Raw genomic sequence first — 12,933 nt, forward strand, 5'->3', positions numbered from 1 at the left:
AATTTCTTTAGGGTAGCGAGCCAAGAATTTGAAAGCAATTTTGAATATTTTTCTTACTGGGTTTGTAAGAATTTCATGTGAAGTCTTGAACGAATATTGGTCGTATTTCTTTAAAAATTACCACATTTTACCCACATTTAAAGCTGGGTATGGTTTGTCTTTTGTTAATTTTGGAATTGAGCAATTTATTAAATAAAACCTTACTAATTAGGAAGCGTTTAGATTAGGCGCCTATAATAGGTTAGATTCCGACTAGTCAAATCAGTTATTTTTTTACTAAACGTCAAAATACGATATTACTATGAAATTGGTATGAAAAAGCACATTGTGACGTCATAGAAAAACGTGTTAAAATATTGGACATATAAACATAGTGTTTCTTGATTAAATTTCATAAATAAGTTAAGTAGAAAAAAGAAAATGTTTTTCATTAGTTTTAGATATGTCTTTATTTAGTAATTAGAATTTCAGAAATTATCTTGAACCTAGTACATGATTACACGACCTAATTATATAGGCCAAGTAAAAACCAAATTTTACTACTATAAATTTGAACTAAGTACATAATTTGCTTTGCTGTTAGGCTGTTTCGTCTGCTTTGTGCTACTTTCACGGTAATTTTTCCAGACTTTTCCTTCAGCCCAATTAACCCCTAAAAATCTCAATGAATCTGGAGTACCCTTCACTTAAAGAACCTAATGGTTCTCTATAGCGAATCTAAATGAGCCCAGTGGTTCCGACAATTCGATAAAGGAAGCAATTACATCGAGTGAGTTGACTCCCTAAGGAGTTGGCTCAGTGAGTAAGTGAGATTAATCACAAGAAGGCTAACAGTCGTTTGTATCAGTTTGCTATTTTATTAAACTTTTAATGAAAATAGAATCACGCTTTGGAAATCGTTTGTTTGTTTTAGAGTTTTGGAACAGAATGGCGGTGGTTTTACAGTTGTAAAGGGAATAAAGTGTCATTTGGAAACTGTTGGAACTTTGTTTTCGAAGAGAAAGTTTCAGTATTCAACGGATTATTTTGTGATATAGGGTCTAGATAGATATGTAGGCAGTCAAAATTTACAAATCAGTAGGTACACTATATTCTGTACCCCTATTACATGAGACTTAAACGCAGCTAGCGTGGAGTTGGTGTATTTTTTTTTATTAGGGTCAACAACTGTTTATTGACTTAGTTTGTTGTTGTTTGTTGATTAGTAAATGATACACTATTGAATATAATGGTGGTGTACTAAAGGATTTGACTGATTTGATTTGTACTGTAGCTAAGGGATTTGACATGCTTAAATATAAAACTAAATATTTATAAATAATTAATATTAATACATAGATGCCCCTGTCTACCCCTTTCGTGATACTACACATCTGTGTCCCCGAAGGGCTAGAGGTGTATAGCGCATACACTCCTCTCCAGCTATATTTAGGCCCCATGTAAGAGAGTGGGTTGTTAATCCGAAACGTTGTAAGCGTGAAAGTCTCGCGACGTTTTGACCACGACATGGGACATGGCGTTTTGATCTGAGGTGCGTGTCGTACCTGTCCTATTGGTTATGAGTGCTGAGCCAGCACTGCGGTTTTTTCTTTAATTTATTTATAAACAAAATTACATACATATACACTTTTTATTGCCAAATTAAAACCGTAGTTTGTTGACGTCGCGCTCAGTCCCTAATTTGGTGGGAGTGTAAACGACGCACGAACATTTTAATATAGATTTTATACTTTTTATAAATTATATGCAATCTCCTTCAATAATAAGAATTTCTATGTTTTATTCTTCTATACTTATGGCTTGATTGCTTTTTGTTTTTTCACTTCGATTTTTGCTCTTTAAGAACGGTCGTTGGTTTTAAGTTATTTTTATGGGAGCATATTGCCATTAACCGGGCTTGAATCCTGGCAACCAGGTGATATCAATTATAGAATGTATGATTCAAATATGAACTTAAACTCAAAAAGTCGAATTAATTCAATTCAAATTCAGTTTCCCGAAAAAATATAATTGGCGTTGTACAAAGTTGCCTTTGTTTAATCTTCTAATTTCATGGATACCAGATATGCATCTTTTATCTTTGTTTTCACCCAGGCACAACACATCTTCCACCCATTATTATTTTGATCAAAATAAAGAGAAGCAATATAATGTAGCAACGTAATTTTACACCACATCTGGTCCAAATATCAAGCAACAGTTATTTTTATATATGCCTCTTCTATTAAATTATATTTTTAAATAATTATGTACCCGAGTAATGAGAAAGTGGGTAATTATCACGTTAAATCTGTACAACGCCATCTATATTGTTTTTGGGGAAAGTAACCTGGAAAGTCCTTCATGCTTATTAGCACCAAGACTAACCTGAGATCCCTCAGCTCATGCAGGAAAGCCGTGCCGTCGATGGGTTTGGAGCGGTTCTTGAAAGTCAGCAGTGGAAGGTCGCCCATCTGTAGGATCGCGCTGTCAGTACCCACGTAGCGTTGGGTGAGGTTTGACCTGGGTAGAAGACATATTATGTTAAAGATTTGTGACACCGTACCGAATCCTGAGGGGGATGATTCAGCTCATTACTCTGAGTTAATATCAATTGGAATTTTCCGTCGCATTTTTTTTATTTCTTTTGTTTTATTTTTTAAATATTTTTTTAATTCTATACTTTTGGGATGGAAAATTCCACTTGATATTAACTCAAGAGTCCTGTGAATCCCTCGAAGGTATTGTTACGGTGTCACTAACACCGTGTACATATAAGAAGCACATCTTAGGCACTCCTAAATTGGAGACCAGTCGCCATAGGCAGATACGGTTGGAAGGATATATATTAACATTTAAGTAGTGTACCCCCTTCGGTTGATTGAGGGGAGGCCTGTGCCCAGCAGTGGGACGTATATAGGCTGTTTATGTATGTATGTATGTAAGTAGTGTACAAAAATGTCACGTTATGCCGCAATTAAGCATGCAAAAAATAATTAAGTAATGGGCCTGATTTCTGTAGACACTTCCCAAAGTTATCTTAAGTTATTTGTCATTTTTTCAACCGCCGAAAAGGAAAGGGACGGATAATTGACAACTGTTAATTTTAAAATGAATGAGCGAATGAATGAACTACCCGCAACCCGTTTGACGTGTGCTATTAACGTAATTCTGTCGAGTTATTATATTGGTCTTTGGTATGAGTACCTTCTTATAATCTTCAAATACCACCTAAGAAACCATTATGTTCTGAGTAGATAACTTTAAAGCCCTCTTTCTCTTTGTTTTACGTTTAATAATTCATTGAAACTTCTTATTGTAGACTTTTCCTATTGACTTAATATTTTCTGTTTGAATTCTTCATCATTATGCTTGATGCACACCGAGCCGAGAAAGCGGGACAGACGTGCCGGGGAGCGAGGATAGAATAAAGAATAAGACTACGTATAGGTCTAACAGAAAGAGATAGGCATGTTTCTCTGTGCTCTGAGTGAATTCATAATTTAATTTATTTTTTAATTTATTTTGAGGAAGACTTAAGGCCATATACATTTTTTAAAATAAAATAATAACCAGACAATAACTAAAGGCAAATTACAAGTCTCCACCTAATAGTGGCTAAGTTATTTAACTTTTTACAATCATCAAAATCAAGAATTAAGTAAAGTAGGTTAAGTAAGAATTGCAAAGCTGAAGTGGCAGTGGGCAGGACACAAAGCGAGGAGAACCGATGGCCGATGGGGCGGAAAGGTTCTAGAATGGCGACCACGAATCGGACGACGGAGGGTAGGCCCGCTACAAGGTGGACCGACGATCTGGTGAAGGTGGCGGGAAGCCGCTGGATGGGGGAGAGCAGGACCGATCGTCGTGGAGATCCTTGGGGGAGGCCTATGCCCAGCAGTGGGCGTCGTAAGGCTGATGATGATGAGGTTAAATAAGATAGGTACAAACATTTGACGTTCTCAAACTTGGGCTAATAATTCACTTGTGTCTCAAATGTTTTCGCAATTGTTTGTCGCATCATGGATACTTTAGAACAAAACTGGTCTAGATCGTGCTCAGGAGGTAAGCTGTTAAAACTGTCAATAGATCGTATCAAGTAGATATTATGCCTGTAGTTACTTCTCGCAAAAGGTGCCCATAATAAAGATATCATTGTTTATTATTAGTTATAGTATGTAGATATTGTACGAGATACCTGTAATGATAGTGTATAAGTGTGATAAATAAATAATCTTGTGATGGTTGTATCTTTCACTACCCCATAGAGATATAGTCGTGAGCTTAGTTATGTTACTTCGTAAAGAACGGTGACTCTCTAACTTTCCACCCCGCACCAAATTCGCATCGGGCGCTGAGCTAGACTTACCTCACCCCCTCTGGGTCTTACTTTAGTCTAAATGACCGTAAGCTGCGTGTAAAGGAGAGCGTGGATTGTCTCTCTCGCTTGCACTTGCGAAGTGAGGCGGCATAATGGTGTTTTTTTTGTTTTTTTTTTGTCGTGACTTATTGTAGTATTCGTTTCGAGAGGGGGCAACTAGGAGCGAGAGAGTCGACTAACAAACACGGCGGTGCGTTAACAACTGCTTTATTCATTAAACATGATAGGTATGTGGACGCAGCCACTGACACACACACACACACATATATATATATATATATGTGTGTGTAACGATATATATATATATATATATCGTTATAAAACTACCACATACCTAACATGTAGATTTGCCGAAGATGGCATTAACTACTTGGCCGGACACCGACGCGACCGACTCTATGTGTATCGAGCTTAAATCTTTCAGTTCTGTATTATATTTAATATGTTAATATTACAACGGAAAGGATCCGCGGAAAAGAAGGAAAACCAATAATTTAAGTAATAAATAATTCTAATACGCTGAATTCGACTTTAAAGAAAGAAATAAACGTTTATTATAAAAGGAAACCAGTACTAGTAGTTTATTTTTTATATTTCTCTTAGTTTTTAAGTATATATCTTTCCCAGTGTGCTGGCAGAGATTTCTAATAGAAATAAGCTGAACCGTTTGTCTCTCTTGTGTTAGTCTAATAGTTTTTATATTCTGGGGGGTTAAAAAGCAATTCATCTAAAAAAGCAATATTGTAATTTGACACTTACGCATATAACTGTTTAAACAGTTTTGCAGGGCATTGTTAATTGTATTTTTAGTATTAAGATTTAATAAATAAATTAATAATAAAAATAATAAATGTAAGTGCGCATCATCATCATCATCACCAGCCCATTAACGTCCCCACTGCTGGGGCACGGGCCTTCCCTATGGATGGATAGGGAAATCGGGCCTTAAACCACCACGCGGGCCCAGTGCGGATTGGTGGTTATTAACGACTGCTAATGCAGCCGGGACCAACGACTTAACGTGCCTTCCGAAGCACGGAGGAGCTCGAGATGAAAACTTTTTTTTTTCTGTGGTCACCCATCCTATGACCGGCCTTTGCGAAAGTTGCTTAACTTCAACAATCGCAGACCGAGCGCGTTAACCGCTGCGCCACCGAGCTCCTCGTAAGTGCGCAATGCAAACAAATGCTTTTGTGGGCAATATTGCTGTTTTAGATGAATTGCTTCAATGTGGCCTTTTTCAACCCCCCTGCTGTAGCATAATAGGGTAGCTTCCAACCTAGTCAAATCAGTTACTTTTTACTAAACGTCAAAATACGAAATTACTATAGAATTTGTATGAAAAAGCACACTGTGGTGTCATAGAAAAAAGTGATAAAATATCGCGCTTATTATTACGTTTTTCTTGATTAAAAAAATAAAATATTTTTCGTTACTTTTAGGTCTGTCGTTATTTAGTACCTAACCAGAATTTCATAACTAAGTGCACGACCCAATTTTACGCATAATGTGACTGAATGTGACCTACTTTGTCTCAGGCATAGGACTAGAAGAAAAATTGAGCGTAATGCCATAATGTTTATCATACCGGGCTAGTAGAAGCCGACTGAGTTATGACGTCATGTGTTACATGATAGGTACATTACACGCTTCATACGGATAATGGTGCGTGTACGGTCTTGAGTACTAATATGTATACACTTTGAAACCATGTCAAATTAACTTTTTTGACAAATTAAACCGTAAGTCTCATTAAATGTCAAATGTGATAGTGCGACAGGGTTCTAAAGTGGGTACATAATATTGCTCATGACTGTACACTACAGGTCACTTGTTACTTCTGTTTAATGTATATTTACATTCTAGCAAGAGTAAGTAAGTATTTACTGTGAACGCTAGGTCTTACTGGAGATGGTTTAATTAACACTCTATAACCATTAGTTAGCCAAAAGCCCTTAAAATCTAGTATCAGGTTGCGTGCCTTGAATTTGTATGTAGAATTTCACAGAGTAATAATGGTATAGAATAGAATAGAACAGAGAATGTAAAGTACTATAGAGCGTTTCATAAAACGAAGCGAATAGAAGTACTTATAGAACTTTGTACAAGACTCCAGCTCATGCTTGGTCGTAGGTATAATTTACCTTTTTTGTCCTCAACAATGGCTATTCAGCCTATTTCAAGATAGAATGTTGAAAGCTCTTTATTAGAGATTTCCGTTACATTAGGTGTAAGATAATACTATGCTTTGTTACATGGATATTTCTTTGACGTCTGGACCATAAATAGTGGAAATAAGGCTGTGTCCATTAGGTTAGGAGATAATGCACTACTGTGAATGGCCACTTCGAAGCAATTCATCTCAGAAAGCAATATTGCAATTTGACATTTGCACATATAAAAGTAAGTGCGCAGTGCAAACAAATGTCAAATAGCAATATTGCTTTCTTAGATGAATTGCTTCGATTTGGCAATTGTAATACCCCTGTTCATAAGATTGATATATTTTTATAAATACGATTATTTATTGTAGAAAGAAAAAAGAGAGAGATACATTTTACTGGTTCTGTGGGCATTGATGTATTTATGTTACTATAACTGTGGGAATGACGCAGAAGGTTTCAAAATACTTTAAAGGTCAAGAGAAACTAAATTATAAAATATTCAGACTATAGGCTAGGCACTGAAACTTAAAAAAAAAAATAGTCATAAAGCGTACCTCTTAACTAGCCTAATTGGTAATATAGTCAAGTACTTATGTAATATTTAAGACCATAAAACATGCCAAGTTTGTTTACATACTTACTACAAATAAATGTTAAAAAAAATCTGTATTTTTCATTCCTTCTAAATTGCATTTTTTGTCATTTTTTCTCTATTGTTATATGAGCCGTGGTAGCCCAGTTGGTGGAACGCTTGCCTCTCACTTTGAGGTCGCAGGTTCGAATCCAGCACAGGCCTAAACCAATGGTTGTCGAATTTGTTTTCGAATTCATGTTTGGATCATAAATTATTATCACGTGCTCAGCGGTGAAGGAAAACTTGAGGAAACCCACATACCCGAGAAATGCATTTTTTGAGGTATGTGACCTAACCTCTATTGGGCTGGTTTTCCCTTCGCGGGTTGGAAGTTGAGAAAGGCAGTCGCTTCTGTAAAAAACCGGACCTGTCAAATCTTCAGGAACAACGGAATAATGCTAGCGAGATGATGATTATGCTCTATTGTTATTTACGCTCCAAATGTAATAATAATAAAAATAAATAAGTTTATTCAGGTAAAATCTACGACACACATATACAGTTACAACATTAAAATATACACACATTACATTAATATTTAGTTGGAAAACATAAAGGTATATGTAGCTGATAAAGTATGTATAATCATCATCAGCCCATTAGCGTCCCCACTGCTGGGGCACGGGCCTTCTGGATGGGATGGATAGGGAGATCGGACCTTAGGGTGCTACCAGACCAATCGATCGACCATCGATCGATGCCATCGATCGATGGTAGAATGGAATAGTCGACGTCGATCGATAGTTTCTACCAGACCGACGGATCGATTATCGATCGACGGCATCGATCGATGGAGTCGAATGGTATCTGTCGATCAATTAAAGCTACCAGACTAGTCGATCAACTTCGATCGACGTTGATCGATGCCGTCGATCGATGATTGATCAATTGGTCAGGTAACACCCATCGATCGGTGTTATCGCCCGGCAATCGATCGATTGCTTAATCGAACAGTATCTGTCGATCAATTAAAGCTACCAGACCAGTCGATCTACTTCGATCGACGTTGATCGATGCCGTCGATCGATGATCGATCGATTGGTCTGGTAGCACCCTTAAACCATCACGCGGGCCCAGCGCGGATTGATGGTTATTAACGACCGCTAATGCAGCCGGGACCAACGGCTTAACGTGCCTTTCGAAGCACGGAGGAGCTCGAGATGAAAACTTTCTTTTTGTGGTCACCCATCCTATGACCGGCCTTTGCGAAAGTTGCTTAACTTCAACAATCGCAGACCGAGCGCATTAACCGCTGCGCCACCGAGCTCCCCCAAGTATGTATAAAAATGGCAAAGTACCCATAAAGGAAAGGCAAATAACGATAACAATTTAACAAATTGCCCGCTGGGTCTTAAGAAAACAATTTGGCTGAGTAACTCATTCAATTGATCCTCGAGACTACACGTGGACTAAAGAATGGTAATACTTTGTTTACAAACACTAAACATACGAACTAGTAAGATAAGTAATAGCTTTATTTTAATGGAATAATTTTAGATTAATAAAAATGACAATGAATGAATAAATACGAATGAATACGATTACGGAAAAGTCACGCTCTAAAAAGTATGAAACCAGAAAATATTTATAATATTTCGGAAATTCTTCCGAATAGTGATGTGTTAGCGACATCTATTGCCAATACCGACCAACTTCCGCGGTGGCACAACAAATAGTTATGATTACATTATTCTACCTTGATTTTATATAAATTAATTATGTTTGATTTAATTATTAATTTATTGATTATTTTTGGCATGTATAACACATTGATTTATAAAAATTTTCGTACTTTTACTTGTTTTGTTTACGACTAGTATAAAAAGCGGCCATGTTGAATTTCATTTATTGTTCGCTGGGTCATCGAAGGAGACACATTAAAAGGAAATATCGAGTGTATTATATCCACGCATTTCATTTCCCGCCATATCCTGACTGTTCTTAACAGATGTTTATGAGCCGTGGTTGAATGCCAATCTGTCCTAAGAGTTTGCTTACACGGCATACGACCACAACTATCACCTAAACATCACTATTCTAAAGAATTTCAGAGAAATACACCTATTTTGCCCAGCAGTGGGCGTCGTACGGCTGATGATGATGATGACACCTATTTTCTGGTTTCATACTTTATAGAGCGTGACTTTTACGTAATCAGGTTTTAGTTTTTAAGGAATAGTTTGCGTTTTGTTCCTTGTAATATTTCTGAAAAGTATTCAATAATTAACGTACTTAGGGAGGTATGTATGTTGTACCAGGTTTACTTAGGACAGTAGTCCGGAACTTAATTGGACTACTCGTATATTGTTATAATGGGGGCTCGCAAATAACAATACTTATTTAACCTGTACTGTAGTGTAACCAAACGCAACGTATAGGAAAACCGAAACGCAAATGGTACAGACAGCCATGTTGACAGTTGTCATTGAATAATAAAGATATAAAAATGGTTAACCTAAATGCGTGGGTATAGACTACGGACGCCTCTAAAAAGACTGTAAGACAGGGCTTTATGTTTTAGCGGGAAATTGGCCATTGTACGTAACGTACGCGTTGTAAGAAAGATTGTTCATTTTATAAAATAAACAAGTGCTTCTATCATATCCGTGTTTAATTAATATTAAAAGAAAACAGAATATACTACATAACCAACCCAAGAATGCGGGCGGAAACCACGAGTCAAAGCGTTGTCGAAAAGCTTCGATAGAAACATGTCGACTTATTATCGTAAAAGGTTGTTTGTATTGGAATTTCTTACCTCAGCGTACTTCCATTGGTGAATATGAAGAAGGCCACTTCAGATCGCTCCTGCTGCAGTCTTGTGACCAGCTTACCCAGCTCTGTGGCTCTGCTGACCTGGCAAACGAAAATCAATAACATAACATAACCAGCCTATATACGTAACACTGCTGGGCATAGGTTTCCCCTCAATCAACCGGAGGGGGTATGGAGCATATTCCACCACGCTGCTCCACTGCGGGTTGGCGGAGCAGTTTTACGGCTAAAAGCCGGGACCAACGGCTTAGCGTGCTCTCCCGAGCACGGAATCTTATTATTTTAGGACAATCAGTGATTTCGATAATGTCACCATCGGGTATCGAACTTAACGTTTAACGCTCTAACCACTAGACTACGAGGCTGTTTACAACGAAAACCAATTCCTATCTTAAATCAAATCAAAACAAAATATACTCTATTGCACAAAAACAGAATATATAAAAATGTATACCACGAAATATTTATATATATATATATATATATATATATATATATATATATATATATATAATTCTCAGTTTAAGAAATTGGGTAACAAGATGAAGTTCTCGAAGGCCAAAGGCCACAATTATTAAGCAATTTATCTTTTGCCATTTTACATTTGCGCAAATGTCAAATAGCATTTTAGATGTAAGTAAATAAATGTGGCCTTTTTTGGCCCCTTCCTGCGGGGCTAACATGTGCAACAAATTATCGATCGATTCCATCAATTTTGTCGAAATTGATCAGTGTGTTTTTTCCCTAACATGCGTGTCACGTGATTTTGTTCGTATTTTGACAAAACGACATGACTAATTTGGGTTCATATACCTATTACCACCAATCGACAAAAGTGCATAGTTACATCGTTAGAATCGATAAAATGATCATGACAAAATTTTATCACGTTGCGCATGTTAGTATAAATTGTATATTTGAATTGTATATATTCTTCTTCTTTGCGAGTCGATGGCGATCGAAACTAAATTTTTGCTGACCAATAATTGGCCACGCTTACGGCATTGTCAGTAAAGGTATTTAATAGTGCAGGTGTTAGGGCACTTAGGACAGCACAAAAGTCAACAACCATCAACCAGGTATCCCCACCTGCAGAGATTATCATTGCAGCGGCCAACCTGCGCTCGGAGCCTATTTAAAGACTTCCATGTGGGCCACACTAGATTGCTTCCAGGCGGGAGACTTTCCGATGGTGTGATAAAAGGGGCGGGAGAACACTTCCACCGCCAAAGATTTAAGCGGGCTTGGTTAGGTTGTATATATTGATATATAAATTAATAAATTGATTATTTTTTTGAAAATTTTGTCGATACCGGTAAATGTGTCACTCAATTAGCAGCACTCAGGGGCACGCGTAGAAGTTTTGAGGGTAAACCTACGGACTTGAACGACCCCTACCCAACTTGATTTTTTGAACTAGTCTCATTCTCGAATAGAAGAATAACAAGCATTAGAAATAATAATTCTGGGCAGTAAAAGTTTGCCGAGTTATACGTAATTATAACTAAAACAATTAATTAATACTTAATGAAAAGGTCGAGTTTGAAGTATTTATTTAACATTTAATAACATGGCAAATACTAATTTCGGCCACGGAAGATCTCGGGGTTTGGAGATCTTGGGAGTCTGGTAAAATAACAAGTTATGTCACCGCCAAATAAGTAATAATAATAATAAAAAAGTTTATTCAGGTAAAACTCACGACACACATATACATAGGTATACTTTGAGGGATGATTCAGACCATGATTCTGAGTGGATTTGGTATTTAAATACGGCGATTCTGAAGAATACGCAAAAGTGAAAATAATTTAAAAAATAATCATTAATTTTCCAACAGGATCTTAATAAGAAATGAGAATCATGGTCTGAATCATTCTCCTCAGTATTCGTTACGGTGTCACTACCACCCATAAGTACTTGTATGGCTACCTGTACGTACTTCCGGGGTGTAAGTACGACAAAATCTACATATACATATACTTAGACTAAAATTGAATACCTTTTTAAACCGCAATACCCTTTGTAAGAGTAGAGAAGCATAATAGTAATATAATTTCATAAAGGTGGGTTTACACGAGTTTTCATTAGAGCTCTGTGTGGAAACACAATATGCAGTTAATTGCAGTGTTATATTCAAGCGCAGACAGCTGAAATAATTAAACTGTTCATGCAACGTAATATTCTGACAAGTACGGCCTTGCTATGAATATGGCCCGTATAATCGCTGTAAGGTAGACCCTTATTATAGCATCTAATTATTATTTTTGCGATCTCTTTTGTGTTTAACTAGTCTAATTTAATAGTTCTAATGCCTATAGACACCGGTCCGCAGAGGTCCGTGTTGCTCTATGCTGTAGACACCATCCACCGAAAAGGATAGAGACGGGCAATCAACTGGCATATTTATGGAACAAACGTCAATTTAAGGCAGAAATTACAGGCTGATCACCTGATTGTCCGAAAGTAAGATGATCCGTGCTTCGGAAGGCACGTTAAGCCGTTGGTCCCGGTTACTACTTACTGATGTAAGTAAGTTGTCGTTACATGAGCCATGTCAGGGGCCTTTGGCGGCTCAATCATAACCCTGACACCAGGGTTGATGAGGCTGGTATTCCAGCCTCACAACCCACACGATAAGAAGAAGGCAGAAATTTAAAAATCCCTCCCGAAATTTTATATTGGCCAATAACTCGACAGAATAAAGTTGACAGCACACGTCAAACAGGTAGCATACCAACAAGATATCTATTTGATTCGTCCGGGTTATTCATTCATTCACACATTCATTTTAAAATTAAGAACTGTCAATCATTCGTTTATTTCGTTTTCGGCGGATTAGAAAATGACAAGTACAACCTAAAATAAAATTAGATGGTATGTACAGGAGTTAGCGCTATTTTTATAGAAAACACGGTTGGGTGAAAGGAAAAGAAAAAAATTTAAACATTGACGTAAAATACGGATAAAGGATTGTTTAAGGACACAAACGTCCTCTC

At 37.1% G+C, this 12,933-nt stretch overlaps 1 protein-coding gene across 1 annotated transcript in view; it reads right to left on the reverse strand.

Annotated features, from left to right (window-relative positions):
• LOC126372150 (receptor-type guanylate cyclase Gyc76C) overlaps nucleotides 1-9,992 on the reverse strand; it is a 91,392-nt gene extending 81,400 nt beyond the window's left edge. Inside the window, exons 1-2 of the mRNA XM_050017767.1 lie at nucleotides 9,918-9,992; nucleotides 2,368-2,502 (exon numbers count right to left, since the gene is read on the reverse strand). Coding sequence (XP_049873724.1) covers nucleotides 2,368-2,453 — 86 coding nt within the window. The 5' untranslated portion in view covers nucleotides 2,454-2,502; nucleotides 9,918-9,992. The remainder of the gene's footprint in view (nucleotides 1-2,367; nucleotides 2,503-9,917) is intronic.
• Nucleotides 9,993-12,933: the final 2,941 nt, after the last annotated feature.

This window comes from Pectinophora gossypiella, chromosome 13 (genome assembly GCF_024362695.1).
Source record: "Pectinophora gossypiella chromosome 13, ilPecGoss1.1, whole genome shotgun sequence".
Lineage (NCBI taxonomy): Eukaryota > Metazoa > Arthropoda > Insecta > Lepidoptera > Gelechiidae > Pectinophora > Pectinophora gossypiella.